Source organism: Equus asinus, unplaced genomic scaffold, assembly GCF_041296235.1.
Source record: "Equus asinus isolate D_3611 breed Donkey unplaced genomic scaffold, EquAss-T2T_v2 contig_800, whole genome shotgun sequence".
NCBI lineage: Eukaryota > Metazoa > Chordata > Mammalia > Perissodactyla > Equidae > Equus > Equus asinus.
In genome coordinates, this window is record NW_027225517.1 from 652,467 (window position 1) to 673,410 (window position 20,944).

The following is a 20,944-nucleotide window of genomic DNA, read 5'->3' on the forward strand; positions in this document are numbered from 1 at the left end:
CCCGTCCCCTTTTTGAAGATGATCGCCACGTTTCTGTCTGGAGCTCCACATCTGGGATGCTCCTGCATGCCCAGCCCCGAGTTTTGCCGTATCCCTTAGACGGCCCGTAGACGTCCTGCTGTGTCTCAGTCCAGGGTCCTGCTCCGCCTTCCTCCTTGGTCAGCCTCGAGTCTCCCCGCCTCCCTCCCCACTTCACGCGCCTCCTCTGCCCTTCCTCGCTCATCCTGCAGGGCCAGTCCGCAGCTCTGTCCGGTGTTTTCTGCTCTCACGTCGTTTCTGTTTTCCTTTGTGCTCTGGTGCCCTAGCTTGGGCCGTTCGTGGGGCCTCGGTGTCTACATGAGGTGGCTTTGCTTGTGCTTTCTTCCTTTCCAGGCCAGCTAGCTCCCAGGGTAACCCAGACCTCTGGCATGAGAAGGTTTTGGCAGGGCCTATCCATGGCAGCAGGTGTTTGGCAGTTTGGCATTCATGGCTCCGTGTTCTGGCTTTATTCACCTTTCCCACATCTTTCCCTCTGTAAATGCCCCTTCACTCTGCCCAACCAGTCTGTTCACTCTGCTCCCCTTCCCTGACGCCTCGTCCGGCGCGATTCCCTGCTCGGGAACTGCCTTTCCCTCTCCTCCCTTTCATCAGACCCCAGCTGCCTCTCCAGGCCGAGGTCAACCCTATGAGGTCTGCTCGGACCAACTCCGATTCCTACTGGGATTCAGAGTCGCTCCCATCTCTAGGAGACGACAGATTTGGTGCTTGGGGCTGGTTTTACTGTGATTCCTTTTATCTTTTCTCCAGTTTTTCAAAATGCCACCAGCTTTAAGAAAAACGCAGATGAAAGAGTAGGATCAAGGTCATTCTTGAGGGGGCAAAAGAAATCACTAAAAGATCTCCTGTGGGGCGTGTGGCCAGCCTCTTTCTTCCCATGGGATGATGGCGGTGGGCTTGCTGGGTGAGCGTGGAACAGTCTGCTTTTTCACTGACTGCTGAGTGGTTTCCTCTTCTTTCCCACCCTCCCCTCCTCCTCTACCTCCCCCTCCACACCCGTGTCAAATCTTGGATCCTCTGCTAACGAACTTTCTGATCTTGGCCAAGATATTTCACTTCTGAGACCGTTTTGTCGTCTGTAAAGTAGAGATACTATTTATTTCCCAATATTATAGGCAGATTTAGTGAGAACTAAAATAAAGCATCCACCGCTGTACCCTGCACAAGGTGGGCCTTCATTAGATCCGAGGTGTCTGTCTGCAGAGCCCGTAACCCCGACTCGGGTGACTGGGAGGGCGTACAGCCTGCAGGGGCTTGGTTTGGGTGCTCACCGTGGGATCTCCCCCTGAAGATGACATCGTCTTGAGCTCTGAGTCCCGAGCTGCTTATCAGCCAAGTGACCTTTGTAGGTCACTAACCTGCCCGGGCCTGTCTTCCAGTCTGTGAAGTGAGCTAATTATGTATGCCTTCCTGTCGTATGTGACATCTACTTTTATGTGATAAATACTGGAAAATATTTTGAAAACCAGTCAAGCATTAAGCACGTATAAAGTTATTACAATGAATATTTGTGTCTTAGGAGTACTTAGCATCGTGCCTCCCAACTTTTTTGTTCAGTAAATTGTCGAAATTAATAGGGCGGCTCCTTCTCCAGCTGGTATTGCTGTCTCCTGAGCTTGCTGGAGCCTCGAGAGGAAATCCCTAATAAAGTAGCTTCCGTTCCAGTTTTGTACTTAGACCTTTGGTTCTTTCTGAGACGCCCTTCTTGTTAAGTTAGAGGGTAGGTAAAACTGGTTATAATATAAGGCTCGTGTGAGACTGGTTTGCAAGACGTGAATACACGGAGCCATGACAGTTTAAGAAGGTTACAACGCGGTAATATTCACAGTCAGACGTAGTCGTTGCTGGTTCAGATCCACGGGGACCTGTTGTTTGAACACTACATTGTTCGCCCGGGCTGGGGATTTTGCAACAGTGAGGAGAGCCGTTCTTTCCCTCGAGCAGACTCGTGTGAGTGTGGTCCCGCACGGAAGGGACAGGTGCTGTCTTTCTCAGGGGCCGGCGGAGCCTGTACAGAGCGGCAGGGTTGAGGTCCGGCTGCGACGTCGTGTTGGGCATGCGGGAGGCGCGGGGCTGGGGCGGCAGTGGGAAGGAGGAGCTGCCACGGGCGCGCGAGCACGAGCAGAGGGCGCAGTTGTGGGCCGGCTGGGCGGGCCTGCTCCGTGTCGGGTGGTTGGCTGCGGAGGGGTGTGGTGTGCCAGGCACGCCGGGTGGGAGGAGAAGGGTCGACAGAGGAACAGAAGGGCACCGAGGGTGTGAGCTCACGGCAGGGCGGTCCCCGAGGGCTGGAGTCAGTTCTCCGAGAGCGCTCTGGTGGGGCAGCGTGATGGGGGCCCTGCAGGTGCCGAGAGGCCGCCTTTGTTGACGCTGCACCCTTACCTGAGATCTGCCAGCCAGCTGTGTGTGCTCCGGGGGCCGTTGTCACTCCTGCTGTGGACACTGCAGGAGAGGGGGTCAACAGCGTCTTCGGGCTCACCTGTCCTCACTACTGTCAGCCGAGGCTGCGTGGCCTTGCACGCCGCAGCTCCTGTGTTTCTTTGACTTGTTAGCAGGCGGTGAGGAGCTGCTGTCAGTGTAGCCTCAGGTAGCCGTAGGTGCTCCTTCTAAACTTGTGTTTCTGCTGACCCGGCGTGATGGAGCCGCGGGAGGAATCCCGCATGGAGCACTTTCAGGCACGGCTGATGTCGAGACCCCTGCCTCAGCCCGAGATGCCCTCCTGTCCCGTGTGTCCAAAACGCTCGTCAGAGACGGAAAGGAGAGCAGGCTGCTCGCTTGTCCTCGGTGTCCTGTGCGCTCAGCTGGAGCTTCCAGGCGTGGTCTCCCCGTATGTGTTGCAGTGCTGGCCCAGCTTCTCCATGCTCGTTTCCTGCCTGCCTTGGGAATTGCGGGTGGCTCTAGGGCAGTGAGGTGCAGTGTGCGGGGACCCAGTTGCCGTCAGAGTGGGGCTGTTGAATAGTACCCGCGGGGGTCTTGTTTGACATTTCTGTTCCCGTCAGTAGTGGCGTCTCAAAGTGTGACAGAGCAGGTCCTGTCTTAGATCCCTTTCTGTGCCGTTGTGCTCGGTGGTACCTATGAAGGCCTAGGGGGTGGTGTCCAAACGCTCTTCCACATCTCGGACGTCCTCATGTAATAAAGGTCATGAAATAACTTCACAGAGTGCTTCATCACACGCAAAAGAGTGGATTGTGGCTTTCTTTGCAGAATTGAAGTGCTAGTGTGAACTACTGACAAGCCTGAAAAATGCTAAAATTGTAACTGAATCGGGGAAACCTTGCTCATACCCTAAGACTTTTCAGGAGAATTGCTAACCTGTGAACTCTAAAGCTGTTCCTGAGAGGGGCTGGGGAGACCAGTATGACGTCATTTTACTCGAGGAGCGGGGGCGTTAATCAGGTTACTGTCCTCCCCTCTCAGGGTCAGGATGCCTGGAACACTGGCACCCTCCATCACTTCCATGCCTTTATTGGCTCCGTGTTTTGGTGGAGCCATCATTGCCGGGAGGGATACCACCACATGCTAAGGCGGGACCACCGGTGGTTCTGGAACGTGGCGGAGTGTGAGTGATGGAGCAGTGACTCGCAGGTGGAGCGTCCTAACGTAGGGACTCCCTCGTGGTAGATGGTGTCAGATGAGTCCCCAAGGGCTCACTAAAAGATGAGCTGCTGTTGTCAAGCAAGGAAGACTAGGAAACATAGTTTAAGGGTCTCGCGGAGATGTTTTAAAGCCTGGTGATGTAAGTGCAGAGTAAGCATGTCCGATGTGGTAACTTAGCGTGCAGCTGGCACGAACACTTTTGTCTGCCTGTTTATTGTAGTAAATTTGTGGGGCTGAGTCGGAGTCAGAGTCGGCTGGTGCTCTACTTTCCTGGAAGGGTGTGTTAACGTGGCCAAGCTTTCGGGCAGCGTCTTCGTAGGGAAATGGGGGGCTGGCCCCTTGAAGTCGCCTTGTGTTTAGGCACACAGACTATGTATGTGATGTTTACATAAGCTTCATAACTGGGGTGTCAGGCTGAATAATCACAGGTTTGTGATTATTTCTACTGTTATGTAATAGCGTAATATTTTAATCTGTCCTTTATTGCCATGGGAGGTTAAAAAAGGCAAAGATTTGGGGCCAGCCCCCTGGTGTAGTGGTTAAGTTCGGTGCACTGCACTTCAGTGGCCTGGGTTTCGGGTTTGGATCCTGGGCACAGACCTACTCCACTCGTCAGCCCTGCTGTGCCAGCAACCCACATGCCGAGTAGAGGAAAATTGGCAACAGATGTTAGCTCGGGGGCAGTCTTCCTGGCCAAAAAAAAGGGCAAAGATTCTACATAGAGAAATTGCAGTGAAATAAAACATTATTTTTGCAAATAATGTTTTATCTTCTAAAAAGTAGTAAGACAGTCCTCACTTTGCATGGGACTATAAAAATGACCATGCAGCTGGCCCGCTACAAAGCAATCTTAATCATTGATGGAGATGATTATGTTTGTGATTGTTACGTTTTTTTCGAGACATTGCAAACTCTCTTAAATTATAAATGTATGAGGAAATGACAAGAACAGTAAAACTAATCTTTATTTAGTACACTGCAATTTATAACATTAGAAACGTTGAGAATTAAATTCCATAGCTCTTTGAGCCAGCAGGTCCATTTCTGGGTCTGTCCCTCAGAGCAATCCAGTACCTCCTTTTTGTACATAATTTTAAAAAATCAGTACAATATCCTAATTATAAAATAAAGTAAATTTAAAAAGTTAGTTTACGGTGAAACATTTCATTCTGTAAATGTTTGGGCATGACTGCACCGAAGACGCAAGTCAGATGTTTGTACCTTGTGCTGATGAATGAGTTTAAGAGAAGATGATCAGAAGCCATTCCATAGAAAAATATAGAAATGTGAAAGAAGAGGTGGCCACTCCATAAAAGTGTGTTAGGATAAGTAAACACAGACCAATCTCAATTGTATTTGATCCGAGAAAAATGAATAACCGTGACTGAAATAAGGACAGCGTGCCGTTCGTATCACAGATTGTCAAGTAGAGACCTGGGCAAGTACAACAGTCTCGCATACGAGCTGAGCCTTCTTTGCAGGTGAAATGTCAGAATAGTTCCCTTGGTCATGAGAGGGCCAGGGGAGTGACGGAGGGTCACGAAGAACATATTGCCTCTGGAACTCTCACCAAATGCCCAGGCATGCGTTCAGTCTCTGTCATATGAGAAGATTTTGGAGACCCCTATTTGATGGGCGACAGGGAATGGAAGATGGATCCAAAGAAGAAAGTGGGCCCTAAAGTGTAATAACACACCAGGGTGGCAGAGCTACAGGAAGCAGGTGTTTCATAAGCTGCTGGCCCAGGAGGAATAATTTAGCAGTAGCTATTAAAATTGCAACTGACCTTTGACTCAGAAATTCTAAGGTATTATCCTGCAGATGCACTTGGCACACGTGCAGAATGATACATGTACAAGGTTATTTGTTGCCATGCTGTTTGTCAGAGCTAAAGATCGGAAGCACAGTCGTAAGTGTCCATCGGTAGGAGAAGAATAAATACGTTACGGCTTTTGTGTCAGTGCGGCTGTGAGAGGAGGAGGACGCTGCGAGCGGGCCGGCCCTCCTCAGGCTGTGTCCCTGCTGGAGAGGCACTAGAGGGAATGCGTGTCTCACTGGATTCTCCGCGCGTCAAACCTCGGGATAAACGGGGAGCATCTGCCTTCAGCTGCCTGCCGAGTTGAAGAGCCACCAGGGCTGGAAGGGAGGCCTCCATGGATACCTTTATTACCATTTGTAAAAAACAAAGTTTTAAAAGTTGGTGTGAAAAAAAGCTCTGTCCTGAGCATCCTTCCGTTGCTGCTGCTATCCCTGTTTTGTAAAAGTTTGTGATGGCCAAAACATCTCCGTGGAAATGTGGATTTTACGCTGCTCCTAATGGTGGCTTTAGGCTGTGAAGGTCAGGCAGGCAGTTTCTGGTCTCATACTTTAAAGACAGTTTCCTTATGATTCAGTAGTTTTTTGGCACGTGCATAGATCTATGAAATGAAGTATTCGAAAATGAAAACTATTTTATACTCCAGTAAGCACGAGCAGCGCCAAAAATCACATACTTGCTTTACTGGAAAGTTTGAAACATGGTGTGAATATAAACTGGACATTAATATGCTTCATATTGTGTTTTCATTTTATTATTATCTAGTGTTGTTAATTTATCTGAAACTCTTTAAGGTAGTCGTCTTTTGTAAAAAAGTAATGATTAAAAACAAAACCTACCTAGAAGATTCCAGAAGGCACTCATTCCTATTTGAATTAAGGATTTCTGCCCTTGATTTTTTATTTCATTGGTTTGATTCTCCCCTGCCGCTCAGGCTCAGTTTGAAAAATTTAATCAGAATGTTTTTGCCTGTGAGTATTTCGCTGTTATTATGCACTGAAATGTTATGCTTCTGAAATATACTTTCACACTAATATACGTGTGCATTCATATTTCACATTGTCTTGACTAATTGTGAGACATTATTTGTGTTTAAATACAACATGCTTGTAACAACCGAAAACATTTTGGTTTACTATTTAGCAGAAAGGTAAAAATACGTGAAGCAAAACTTATACTCACTGCCCATGAGTAAATCCCCATTTTTGCTTAAAAGCAGATGCCTTCCAAAGAAGAAAGGAGTGATGGCTAACATAGCTAGAAATTTAAATTGGAAATGAGGAACAAAAATGGAACAATTCGGGGCTGGCCCCGTGGCCGAGTGGTTAAGTCTGTGCGCTCTGCTGCAGGTGGGCCAGTGTTTCGTCAGTTCGAATCCTGGGCACGGACATGGCACTGCTCATCAAACCACTCTGAGGCAGCGTCCCACGTGCTACAACTAGAAGGACCCACAACGAAGAATATACAACTATGTACTGGGGGGCTTTGGGGAGAAAAAGGAAAAAATAAAATCTTTAAAAAAAAAAAAAGGAATAATTCACTCATTTCCATTGTAAAGAAATGTGTCTACCCCTGTGTACACCCGAGAGAAAACATAGCATAAATCCACATAAAAACTTGTGCAGGAATGTTCATAGCAGCATTATTCGTGATCGCTAGGAAGTGGAAGCAACCCACATGTTCATCAGCGAATGAAGGGATAAACAAAACGTGGTCCATCCGTGCGGTCGAATATTATTCAGCCATAAAAGTGAACAAGGCCCTGACACACGCTACGATGTGGATGAACCTTAAATATGTGCTGCTGACTGAAAGACACCAGACACGAAAGGACAGATATTGTGTGATTTCATTTATACGAAACGTCCAGAACAGGCGAGTCCGTAGACTCAGCGGATTTGTGGCTGCCAGGGGCTGGGGGGGAGGTAATGGGGAGTGACTGCTAATGGATCAGCTTTTGGGGCGTGACCAAAATGTTCTGGAATTACTGGTGATGGTAACACAACATTGTGAATATGCTGAAAATCACTGAATTGTACTCTTGAAAATGGTTAAGATGGTGAATTTTATGTTAGTGACTTTTGTCATAGTAAAAAATTTCAAAAAGAAAAGAAAAGCAGTGTGGTCCCATTTTTTATGAATTTGAGTGATGTGGATTGAAAATAGTGTTATAAAATAGTCACATCAGGGGCCGGCCCACGGCCGAGTGGTTAAGTTCCCGCGTTCTGCTGCGGCGGCCCGAGGCTTCACTGGTTCGGATCCTGGGCATGGACATGGCACCACTTGTCAGGCCACACCGAGGCAGTGTCCCACATGCCACAACTAGAAGGACCCACAACTAGGAGATACAACTATGTACTGGGGGATTTGGGGAGAAAAAGCAGAAAGAAAAAAGGGAAGAAGAAGATTGGCAGCAGTCGTTAGCTCAGGTGCCAGTCTTGGGGGGAAAAGAAATTCACATCAGTGTTTCAATTACTGTGAGGTAATGCAGTTCTCTCAAGAGTAAAAAAAGTTAAGATGTCAAAAATGATCAAATGTCAGAGTGGGCAGACCAAGTTGTGAGTTGTGTTTGTGTTATTGCCGCCTGGCAGTGCCCCTGCAGCCGGTGGACAGACCGCATCCTACAGAGATGCTCAGGTTTGGCTCTAAAGGATGCTCGTTTGGAATTAGACTCCCACACAATGCATCCTCCCTAGTTGCCAAGCCAACAGTTAGGAAAGAGGCACAGGATGGTTTTTTTCAATAAACTTTATTTTTTAGAGCCATTTTGGGCTTACAGCAAAATTGAGGGGGAGATACAGAGGTTTCCCCGTATACCTCCTGCCCCCCACTCCCCCAGCCTCCCCTACTGTCCACACCCCCCACCAGCGTGGCACATTGGTTACAGTCCTTGAACCTACGTTGATGCATCGTCACCACCCAGAGTCCACGGTTGACGTCTGGGTTCGCTCTTGGTGCTGGACCTGCTGTGGGCTGAACACATGTGTAAGGACCTGTGTCCACCATTATAGGTCATCCGGAGTAGTTTCACTGCCCTGAAATCCCGTGCTCCCCCTGTGCATCCTTCCCTTCCCCCAGCCCTGGCCATCACTGATCTTTCCAGCATCTCCATAGTTTTCCCTTTTCCAGAATGTCATATAGTTGGAATCATACAGTATGTGATTCTTTCACCAAGATTAGCTTCTTTCGCCAAGGAATGTGCATTTAAGATTCCTCCGTATCTTTTCACGGCTTAATAGCTCCTTCTTATTAGTGCTGAAGAGTACTCCATTGTCTGGATGGACCACAGTTCATCCACTCACCCACTGAGGGACTTCTTGGTTGCTTCCAGGTTTTGGCAATTATGGGTAAATCTGTAAACATCTGGCACAGTGTATTTTTGACCTGGTCCATACATACATTAAAAAAAAAAACACTAAGGTAGTTTTTTCCTCCTCCAAATGGAAGTCACGTTCGGTTTTTGGCAGAACAGGTTTGAGCTGCTGTTCGGAGCAGTGGCTGCTCAGCACTTAGCAGAGACGAGTTTTGAAAGACGAGAGCAGGCCCCGGGGCCGACAGCTGGCGAAGGGTCCAGCGCAGGGAGAGCGGAGGGCTGGGTGGCGCTCAGGTTTGCTGATCTTGGAGAGTGGTAGGTCAGTGAGTGGCAGGGAGAGGGGGCGGACAGCGAGAACCTGGGCAGGCATGAGCACGGGGACGCGGGGCGGAGTGCAGACCGCCTCTGAAGTGTGGTGGCGAAGGTAATGGGAGGTGACAGGGCGGGCTGGAAAGCCAGCCAGTGGTCCCTGTTGGAAGAAGGTGAGTGTACGTGTGATCGTTTTCCCCATCATGGGTGGGAATGCTTCTGTTAAGAGCTGAGCTAACGTTTGAAGGTACTTAAGTGACATCCGTTTTAGCAATATTGCAAAAATCAGCCCGTCAGAACCCTGTTAGCCACCTGCTCCTGGTGGAAACGCCCGGAGATGCTGTGGAAGGAGCTCAGCGGGGCCAGGTGGCGGCCATCGCCTGTGTTTGAGGGCTGACAGTGAGGCCTTTCAGCAGAGTGGCTCATTTCCAGCGTCCTCATTTGATGTCACACTTGTGGCCGTGGTAGAACGTAGATATTGCTCCCCGTATTTTTAGATGAGTGGTCAAGATGGAGAACTAAGTGACCAGTCCAAGGTCATAAAGGTCAGTTGTTTCCCAGCATGGCTACTGAATTCCCCTGGGAAGCCTTTAAAAATACATATTCCAGGTTCCACCCCAGAAATGTTGATTCAGTAGGCTGAGGCCTAGGAGTCTGTATTTTCATCAGCTGCACAGGTGGTTTTTAGGCAGCTGGTCTGGACAGCACGGTTCCCTGTGCCGCCTGCAAACCTCTGAGGTGGACGGGTGTTTTGTTCTGCAGCACACGGCCCTTAGGCCGTGAACTGAGCAGGGCGAGTGGTGGCCAGGGGAAGACCGGCCGATTCACAGACCTGAGGCAGAGGGCACAGCCGAGGCACAGACGTGTTCTAGGAACTGTAGATGAGTTGGGACTGACGTGCCGAGTAGGAGACACAGAGTGATGAGGGAGGAGGCTGGAGAGAGAGGCAGGGTCAGAGCTCCAGGAGCGGACTTCTGGAACCACCCCTCCAGACCAAGGAGACCTGGTGTCCTAGGCAGAGCGGAGGCAGCGAGGACCCTCCAGAAGATCCAGGTAGGAGGCAGAATTAGTACCCAGCAGCTGGTTAATGTGGGGGGAGAGGAAGTGGGTGGTGTGACGTCCGGGAGTCTGGCTTGGACAACTGCATGGGTGGGTCCTCTGCTGAGTTGAGTGAGGGCCTGGGAGGAGTTGGGGGCTGGGTCAGGGAGGAGGGTGATGAACTCCGTTTGGGGAAGGTGGTTTAAGCGTCCAAGTAGAGATGTCTGACGGGCAGTTGGACAGTTGCCGGGGTGGGGGCTTAAAGCCTTGGACACAGGACACAGGTGTGGAGAGTGAACAGGGCACCCAGGAACCTTTTGTTCAGCAGTTACGAGATGAGCAGGGAAAAGGACGAGGGGAAGAGAAGGGGAAAGTGGGATCGCATGCTCCCTGATGGTGGTTGGCGAGGTCAGGGAGCACGAAGCCTGCCTGGGGTTAGCGCAGGCGAGGGGATTGCTGTGTCTGAGCCAGAGGGCTTTCAGGGCAGCAGCGGGGCCTGAGGCCAGGTTGCAGAGAGCAAGAACAGGATTCAGGATTGGGGTGTGGTGGCTGAGGGGGCAGGTGTTTCTGAACAAGTTCTGTGTCCACGTGGACAGTCCATATTCTGGTCGCGTCTTGTGCTCTAGCATGGTTTTGGGAGACAAAAAGAGAAGGGAGGATTGGTCTTTTTTTTTTTTTTTTTAAATACAAGGCAAGTACATAGTTAAAAATTTTAAAAGGAATATAAATTAAAAACGAAGTCTCGCTTCAGCCCCCTTTCCCAGTCCCGGTGGGTAACCTGCATTAGCTGTTTGCTGGGTGTCTGTCTCTGTGTTATCTTAAAGACGTAAAAAATACGCATGGTGTGTGTTTGCTGTGAACCAAGTTGAGATGACGCTGAAATACTGTGCTGTACTGTCTTTTTCGGTTCGGATTATACAGTCTCTGCTATGAATCCCTAAATGTTGAGCAGCAGCATAAATTGTGTCAGTATCCGTTTCTTAAAGAGAAACCGACAAGAGAAAAGAAATTAGATGTTTTGGGACTTTGTAACTGCTTATGCATTTTACTCTGTTGCTTGCAAATGACGTTCAGTGACTGAAAATCCCGTGCTGTTGCCTTAAAAGTGGCTTTCCACAAGTCCAGTGAGCTGATGGTCAGCTTTTCCAAGGGCGTAAAGTTTGCTGTCTTCTGAGTGTCCCTCTCCTCCCATCGTTAGATGCGACATCAACAGACAGTTAGACATAGTCTGTTAACAGGAATAGATAGTTGTAATATCCTTTCTAAGCACACTTTTAATCAAGATGCTGGAGTTTTGAAACATATGATTTGCTGACTCGTAAATAAACTTCCAATTTCCCTTATTTCACAATTTGACATGCTTTAAAACCTAAGGCTGAAGCGGGTAGCTTCTGCTGACACAAGATAATCTGTCAGTTCTGCAAGTCAGTTTTTCAGGGGTTCGTTTGGTGTGCTAACAATTAGACCCTGTTTCTATTTGTTTATTACTCTCCCCGTCCCCACACCAAGAGGACGGGTACTGTTTGCCTCCACTGAAGCTTCGCTCCTGTTTCAGCAGGTTAGCGAAAATAATGAAGAGTAGCTAAAAAATAAAACGAAACTACTGATGGAGATGATAGAGAGTGAAAGATGCTGAAGCGCAGCATGGGATGGCCGAGTGAAGAATTTGGGGGAGGGCGGGGGGGGGCAGGGGTCAGGACTCACGTGGGGCTGGGGGAGTGGGAAGGGCCGCTGCTTCCAGCCCAGAGTCCTGCAGTTGCTGGGAGCTACTGGAATGACTGGGAAGAAAGAATGTTCTTTGCTTTCGGAGCTAAATGTCGCATCTGATCCATAGGACGTAACTTAAAATTGGTCTCATGGCGGATTTTGATAAATAATGTCTGGTTTGCATAATCTGGAGCTATTATCCAGATCTGAACCTTTTGTCCAGAAATGCTAAATGTCAGCATTTTTGAGCATTATGTGAAACCAAGTTCTTGAGCTGGTGTTAATGGCTGTTACCTTCCCTGTTCTCAATCCTAGAAAGTGTCAAAGGGAAATGCAAATCTGTATTGCTCAGACTTATACTTTAAATGAAAATATCCCAGTGATTATTGGATCTGTTCAGTTTCAGAGATACTTTAATTATAGTAAATAGAATGACACTTTAGACTAGTAGTATATGTGGCTTACAGTATTTTTTAGAGAAACATTTTTTTTCTAAAGAGGAAAAAGGTAGATGCTGACAATTAGATTCCTGTGATGGTAATAGGGGAGATCATTTACTGCACATATTTGGGGTTTGTTCAGCCTGTGCTAGTTTTTTCTGCAATAATGATACACAGTGCACATATGAACGTGCTTCTGGAATCTTAAACTTTGGAATTTCCTGTCTAATGTTTATCTAAACTCCTAAGTTTAAATTTGCTTCGATGCTTTTTCAGTTGTCGAATTCTTTTGAGCCAAGGGAAAAGGTTTTCCTTTAAGGAGTAAAAATAATTGTCAAGTTCTGTAAATGTGTTTTCTACCACGGCCAAAGCAGTCTGTCACAGATTTCTTTTGAGATATAACCCAGCGATAGGAATGAAGCATATTCTCTTTACAGGTGAACGAAGACAGTCTGGGCTGTTAGGAAGAACTTACGGGAACTGCATGAAAGAGACAGAGGCTTGCCCGGGGAGGGGGGCGGGAGGAGGTCACGGGAAAGCGAGGTGACAGGCATCCAGCATAGGGGCTCGATGGGAGCGCAAGTGGGCTCCGGGGCGGAGCTCTCTCTTTCCAGGCGGTGTGAGTCCGTGTAGGAACCAGCTCCTCGTCCCGGTGCGCAGGGGAGCTTCGACGCACCCCCTGAAGCGTCCAGTGTCCACCTTGTTGTGCTTCGACTAGGCGTTTCATTTAAAGGTGGCGAAATTTGTCCATGACAGCTAGTAAGACTTAAAAATAAAACGCTGATACTCAACCCTCCTGGGACTGCAGGTCCCCTGCCACTGGTCATGGTCCCTCGCCCTTCTCCCCTCTCCCTTCTTCCTCACCCCCCTGAAATCCCATGGTCCGTTATCATCACAGCCTTGCACGCCCTGCCCCTCCCTCGCCTCTTTCGCTTCACTGTACTCACCGGCAGAAGCCTGCATCCAGTAAGTGCGTTCTCCGTCCGCTGTCGTGACCAGTGACCGGAAGTGGACCCGCATGCCGCCACAGTCACGTGACTGTCAAACAGCGACTCTTCTCTTCTAGGTGGCTGTTTTCTTCCTTCCCCTTTCCCCTCCCCAGCGCTCCTCACCCACCCTTAAACTTAACGCCAAGTCCTCTGTTTCCTCAGTGAAATTGGAAGAAATCAGAAGAGGTTTTGCGTAAACTCTCACCACATGTCTACCTATTTACCTGGATCTGTGCCCGTGTATTCGGCTGCCCTTCCTCTTACTGTGGGCGAACTGTGTGCACCCAGGAAAGGCCACCCGTGCACTTGGCCGCTTGGCCCGATCTGCTCGCGCTTACTCAGGGGAGTTACTCTGTCGGTCCCACCGCTCCCCTGGCTTCCTGCCAGTCAGCACGCACACTGTCTCGTCCTCCAGAAGGTCTTTCTAAACCCATGTCTGCTGCAGCCCCTGCCCTGTTTCTCTTCCCCCTCTACCGCCCAGTTCCTCAAAGGAGTTTTCGCTTCTCCTCCTGCTCTCTAGTGACCTCAGCCCAGTCAGGCTTTCGGCCCTGCCGCTGCGCCAGAACTGCTGTTCTCACGGTCACCGCTGACCTGCCTTTCAGCAGATCCACCTATCAGTGATCGGTCAGCCAGCATCAGAGATAGGGCTGATTCCTGCTGGGAGCGCTGGATTCCGGCATGTCCTCCTGCCCTCTGCCCGCTCCCAGTCTGCTTTGTTGATGCCCCTCATCTCCCAGCCGTCCAATGTTAGGTTGTCACAGGGCTGGAACCTCATCTCTTCTTGTCTGCGCTCAGTGCCTTGTCCATTTGCGTGGAATGCAATTGCTATCCCGTCTTGGCCAACGTTCCCGAGAACTCCAGACAGGGAATTGCAGCTCTGCACTGGGTATCCCAGTCCGCGTGAGTGTCTGATGCTGTCTCAAATGGAGCAGTCCACACTGGACTTCCGCCCCTCTCTTCAGAACGTGCTCTTCCCATGCTCGTTCCCTTCTCGGAACGTAGTGACTCCGTCCCTCCCTTGCTCCTGCCGGAATCCTTGGCATGGTCTTGGGCCTTTCTTCCTCTCAGATCTGTTGGGTCTGTCAGCACATCCTGTTGGCTCTCCTCCAGGGCATCTTCGGAGCCCACCGACTTCTCTTACAGTGCGCTCGCTCACCTCGTCTTGCCTGCGTCATTGCAATACCTGCCTGGTCCCTCCACTTCTGGCCTCACCCTCTTACCACCTCTTCTGAACACAGCATCTCCCTTGAGGGAGTGTGTGTCAGGCTTCAAGACACATTGAATGACTTCTTTTAGTGTTCCCGGAGTTTCTTTCTGTTTGCAGGTCTGCGGTGGAATACTGAAGTACAGAGTCGTCCGTGTTCTTTAGCCAGTCTTGTGCTCTCAGGAGCAGCCTTTTCTCCAAGGGCACCGTGTGTGTGTAAATTGTGATAAAATATACAGACCATATGGAGTAAAGCGATTCGTTTCAGCAGGGGAAAGGATGACTTGAGTAACTATTGGTGTTGAAACTGTTGTCTATCCATTTGAACTAAAATAAAGTTAAACCTTAATTTTGTACAATGAAAACGTATATACCTACCATTTTAACCAGTTTATTGAGTAGCTGGATGATTTCAGTGAAGCCTGTGTCTGTGGCCCCCGGCTGTGCTCCTGGGGGGGGGGAGGTGTGGCTCTGGACAGGCCCCCAGTCACCCTGGGCGGTAGTGGCAGTGGTAGGGGCCCTCTTCCCCTCTGTCCCTGACCCACCCAGCTGTTAACTCCACTAATTGCCAGCCAATTGCTCTAGTTCCAGCAGTGCCCTGGGGCATAAATTCCCCTACACAGGAACCCAGTCAAATCCTGCCTCCTTTCTAGGAGTTGTCTCCAGGTCAGAGTTTGGTATTTGCCCTGACCCCAGAGGGTTCCTCCCAGCTCCCCGAAGCTCCAGTTCCCTCCTGCACACCAGCGGGGTACTGTCTGGGCTGTGTCTGGGGAAAGCCGGTCATCTCCTCCCAGCTGCCTGTCACCTGACCCCCACTGTTCTTGAGAGCGCCCTTAGGCTTAAACTTCACCCCTGGAGTCAGCTCCTTTTGGACGAGATTAGGAGCTCTCTTACTGCCTCCCCCCCGCCCCCCCCCCCACCGGAAAATCTCTGAACTAGGGCTCTGGAGCCTGGTGCGGACAATGGCAGGCTCCTCTGAGTGACACCTGTGCTCTAGGAGCTGAGCACTGGCAGGGGTGGGCAGCAGCCTGGGGTCTCTGCAGCCTTGGAACCACTGCCTCAGAGAGCGAGGGCGGGGATGATCAGGGCCAGGATTCTCAGCACGCGCCACCCAAGGTGTGGCGTGAGCCTCTATTCCTTGAGTGGAAGTTGGGCAGAACCTGGGAGCCCGCACATCTCCACCATGCTTCCCTCTGCGCCAGGTAGCTGGGGGCCCAGGTGGGAAATGCTGCTGTCCTGCCCCTCCCAGGAAGTCCTTCCGATGGGGGCCAGGGGAGATGGGGGCGAGGGGACAGGAAGCCTGTGTTCTTGGCTGCAGCCTCTAGATTGGAGTCTCTACCTCCTGGAGCTGGGGTGGGGGAGGGAGCAGTCTTGGTGCAGAGGCCGCAGACTCGTCCCTTTCCACGGAATCTTCATAGATTTTCTTGAATAGATGTTTCTTCATTTGTTATTTGCCCTTAGGACCAGGTCAGAGGCTTTGAATAGCTGTTTTTTGGGTTTTGGGGGAAGATTAGCCCTAAGCTAACTACTGCCAGTCCTCCTCTGCTGAAGCCGAACGTGTGAACTTAACTGCTGTGCCACCGGGCCGGCCCCACGAATAGTTGTTTTTATCTATTAATCTCACGAGTTTCACTGGGGAGCAGGTCAGCAGAGCTCCTCATGCTGTCAGGCTGGAAGTTGATCACCCACAGTCATAGATTCTTGAAGAAGAAATTAGATAAAATGGGCGTTAGCTGACTATAACCACAAAAATGTTCACGTGTCCTTCAAGATCTCTGTAAACTGTCTCCATGCCCATCCCCTTCTATTTGTTACCCTTGAAATAACAGCATTCGAGAAAAAAATAAATGTTTTCACTTTACTCTTTTCCATTGTTGAATGTAACAATGTGGCTTGGTTCCTTTCATCCCCCAGGGGTAAGTATTTCAGTTCTGCATCATGGCTCAAATAGGCTTTTGTGGGCTAGCCTTATAAAGTCAAATTCTAATTGACCACAGATGGTAATGCTGACTTTGAGTTGCAAATGATTAATTTAGGAATGAGCTTTACGCCACCTGTTTGTCAATTGATTTTCTAGAATTACCTCAATCAGCCTCTTTTCGTATTTTGACTGGCAGCTCGATTATTTGTTAGGTGAACCTCTATCCGTTCCTTTGTCCAGTAAAGAGAAAACTCTTAAAATGTTGAGAAACGTTGGCAGTTGGCAGATAATTTTAATTATTTCAGAGGAGTTTTGCTCCATTGAAAAACTGACAGGAGAATGTGAATCCTTTCCTTTCTCCCCAGCTTAATGACATCGTGTTTGTGTGAGGGTGCTCAGTGTTGCAGTTAGAAGTGACCCACGGTTGACAAGGGGAGCACCTGGCACCTCTCCTCTCAGTGATGTCGTCAAGGAACTTTTTCCACTTAGCTAACGAAATGTCTTCTTTTTTTTTTTCTTTCTGCTTTATCTCCCCAAATCCCCCCCGACCCCGTACATAGTTGTATATCTTAGTTTCAGGTCCTTGTATGGTGGCACGTGGGACGCCGCCTCAGCATGGCCTGATGAGCGGTACCATGTCCCCGCCCAGGATCCGAACCAGTGAAACCCTGGGCCGCCACAGCGGAGTGCGCGAACTTAACCGCTTGGCCACGGGGCCGGCCCCAGAAATAAGTCTTCTTAAACTTCCCCTTCCTACCAAAGGCTTACTGGCATTTGTGAAAAGTCCACATTAGATAGTTGGCTTTGAGTAATTACTTGGCCAATCCGTTAGCGTTGGAGTGCCATCAGCCTTTTCCTGGGGATGCTCTTCCACAGGGGAGAATCCGCGTAGAGCAGGAGGCTGGGCGCAGGGCGGCGGCCTTCGAGGCCTCTTTACTCTCCGGTGGCTCCAGGTCACCGGGGTGCGAGTCTTTTAAAGATGTCTGTGTCCACTTGGTGTCAGGATTCCTGCTCAGGAACGTGTCGAGGGCTTCTCTGGGTCTGAGGAGGTGGACTTGGAGTCCCTTCTTCCTCCGCTGTGCGTGTGCCCAGGTGCAGGGGTGGAGGGAGGGTGGCGTCTGAGTTACGGCGTCTGCGCGGTCTTGGGCTGGTGGCTCGACCCCCCACGGAGGTCCCTTAGAGCCTCCGGCTGGGGTTGCCTATGTGAGGACTGGGGTGGCTTGCTGGGAGTCTTTCCTTAAAAGATCTCTTTTCCCCCCTTATTTTCTAGGAGTTTGCAGCACTCAGTAAAGACCTCAGTACGTGCAGGGAACAGCTCCTTGAAAGGGAGGAAGAAATTGCCGAACTGAAGGCAGAGAGAAACAACACCAGGGTCAGTAGGTGCCGGAACTTGAGCCTCTGGGCCACTATCAGTCACTCTGGCTGGCTTTAAACTCGAAAGACGTCCACTCTACCTGGTTTCAAACACATTTTCGACATTTTCCCACGACTTAACTGATCGATCAGTTCAGCATTCTCATGCTTTTCTTGAAATTCATAGTTAAGAATTAGTATTTTGATCCATTTGAGGAGGAATTTCTCTAACTTTCTACTGGATTGAAAGCATTCACACTGGTTCAGCATGAGATGGAAAGGATTGATTTGCCCCGAATCCCAATGTGCAATTGAAGGTGTTGTTTAAACTTGCGTCTGTGTTGGCCTTTTCTCCCAGCTGCTGTTGGAGCACTTGGAGTACCTCGTCTCCAGGCACGAGCAGTCCCTGAGGATGACGGTGGTGAAGAGGCAGGCGCAGTCCCCCGCTGGCGTGTCCAGTGAGGTGGTAGTGCTGAAGGCACTGAAATTGTTGTTCGAGCACCACAAAGCTCTGGATGAGAAGGTACCGGCGGCCCCGGGGCCAGCCTTGGGCTGCGCGCTGTGCGCCCGGCGGGCGTTGTGCGTGTGCAGCTTCAGTTTACTCTTAGTAGCTTCTGGAATTCTTGTCAACAAAGTTCTTCTGTAAGAAGACAGTTCTATATGGTTAAAAAGTATTAGTTGGCAGAAATGTTTTAGATTTTTGTTTGTTGTTTTTTCCTTTTTCTCCCCAAAGCCCCCGGTACACAGTTGTGTATTCTTCGTTGTGGGTCCTTCTAGTTGTGGCATGTGGGACGCTGCCTCAGCGTGGTCTGATGAGCAGTGCCGTGTCCGCGCCCAGGATTCGAACCGACGAAACACTGGGCCGCCTGCAGCGGAGCGCGCGAACTTAACCACTCGGCCACGGGGCCAGCCCCTGACATAAATGTTTTAAAATTTATTATATCCTGTTTATAGATTTGCTGTTAAGAATTGGGTAGTGTAATTTATTTAGGGAGAAGATTTTTCTCAAACTTAAAATTTAAAGCTGTTAATAGCAAGTTTCCATGACGGTAACATCAATGAGAGACGTTCCAGGTGTTCTGTGTTATATTCTGCTAGTGATAGGGTCACTGTACGCGAAGGCTCGGAGAAGTGTGCACCCATACACTCCACCCCTGCTGTTTTCAGGTGAGAGAGCGGTTACGAGTAGCACTTGAAAGATGTAGTTTGTTGGAAGAAGAATTAGGAGCCACACACGAGGAGGTAAGCTTGCTAAATCATTGTGTGCTTGGAATTGAGGGGTGTTAATTTTTACTTCTTAATTTTGAAAAAAGTATGATGCCTTAGTGGTGGATATCGCATGTTCTTTATCTTTCTGAATCTGGGTCATTTGAATGACTCGTAAACTAGACTTTTATTTCCAAGTTGCAAAAGTCTCTTAAGTACCCGGTTGGCCAGAGATGGTTCCCCTCAGGGTGGGTGACACCACCATGTGTTTTCTTTTTGTGTTATGGTTACAGTTTATAGTTATGTTTTTCCAAAAGAAGTTTGCTATCTTTACTTATTTCTTTGCTCTTATCCAATTTTTTTTGGTTTTAGCTAATGATTCTTAAGGAACAGAATAATCAGAAAAAAACACTCAAAGATGGGGTGCTTGACGTAAACCGCAAACAAGAAAATACACGGAGCACTAATGGAAAGGCAAGTCCGTGGGCTTTCTCTTTGTCGTCTCCTAGTTCCATCTGCCCGCAGTGTGCGTGCGGCACTGTTTGACAACTGTTGTCGAGCCCCGCTTCGAGCTTGAGTGTCGTGAGCGCTGTGCCGTCCAGCAGGTCTCGTAAATCAGCTTTGGTTTTACCTTCCTCCTGGAAGTCCTTTACTTCCTAGCTCACCAAACAAGCCTATTTAAGGATTTTTTCCCCCAGCAGCGATCTTCCAATGGTTCCTTAAGCCACGAGGAGGACCTTGCTAAAGTCATCAAGCTCCAGGAAGTCATAGATAAGCAGTCGAGAGAGCAGAGCCAGATGAAGGAGCGTCTGGCCGCCCTTTCCAGTCACGTCACGGAGCTGGAGGAAGACCTGGACACCGCTAGGAAAGCTCTCATCAAATCTGAGGAAATGAACACCAAGTTGTAGCGGGACGTCCGCGAAGTGAGTGGTGGTGGAGACGGCGCTGCCCTGGAGTCCCGGGGCTGGGCGGTTTGGGTTTGATCCTCGCTCATCTTGTCCCTCACACTCCCAGCACCCTCCAGCCTTTGGGTTACTGTATAAGTGACGGCCAAACAGAACAGCACTGTGAGGCTGTGGTAGGCGCCTCCCCATCTCTGTGGTGAGGCCTCCTTTCCCTGAGGTCTTCAGAGCTGGAGGACCCCCGGTCCAGCTGGTCTGTTAGCCTGCTGGCCGCGGCTCCCCGCCGTGCTGCGGTGTGGCTGTAGTGCCCTGGTCTGTGGGTCCCTCAACGTCCACGGCTTCCAGGCTGTCTGAATTTATTCTTCGTTATGCTCAGGTTTCCTTCTTGCTTAAGGGGAATGTTGGTATCGGTTGTCTGCTTGTTCCCTGAAAGTGATGTGAGCGTGATCTGCTGACCGTTAAGGGCGCGTTCCTGGCAGTCTTCCGGCGCTCTGACCTTCTGCTCTGCGAAGGGATGGGTGACGGTATTGAATGTCAGAGGTCGTACCACAGCGAGAGTGGAATTGGCTCACACTGTGCCGTGAGGAGCGTGCTGGAACAATATGCAGAAATAGACTCGTTTCCAGCACATGTTTCTGCACGTAGAATTATTTACGAGAATCTGTCTAACCATCGTTATAAGAGCAAATGAGGGCTGGATACTTTCTCTGGTGCTTCCTCCTGTCACTGCAGCCCGTCCTTTGTAAACAAACAGAACACACGCGCGCACACCCCTGCGAGACCATCTCAGAGAGCCTGTCGGGAAGACCCTTCAGACCTTTTCACGTGGGTGCGGAGCAGCCGCACTGCCCCTTCAGCAACTCGGTGCGAGCAGTTTTCTGTAGGAATTCAAAACAAAGAAAAAGACTGCATTTATTACAGAACTTGTTTAGTTATATTGTTCTTTGGCAGCAGGAGGAGATTATTTATGTGGCGGAGTTTAATATGCAGAGGATTTCGAACTTCTTTAAGACCCGTCACTTTGAATATTAAGACGTGGCTAACATGAGTTCCTTAGTAAACAAAGAGGGACCTGAAATGGACTTTTAGGTTTGGGGACAGGAATGGCGCTATCAG

At 49.6% G+C, this 20,944-nt stretch overlaps 1 protein-coding gene across 1 annotated transcript in view; it reads left to right on the forward strand.

The window, feature by feature from the left end:
• The window catches only part of LOC106846401 (liprin-alpha-1), a 179,051-nt gene that overhangs the window by 101,049 nt on the left and 57,058 nt on the right, over positions 1-20,944 (forward strand). Inside the window, 5 exon segments of the mRNA XM_070503739.1 lie at positions 17,638-17,739; positions 18,079-18,243; positions 18,888-18,962; positions 19,299-19,400; positions 19,628-19,849. Of these exon segments, the coding sequence (XP_070359840.1) occupies positions 17,638-17,739; positions 18,079-18,243; positions 18,888-18,962; positions 19,299-19,400; positions 19,628-19,849 (666 nt within the window).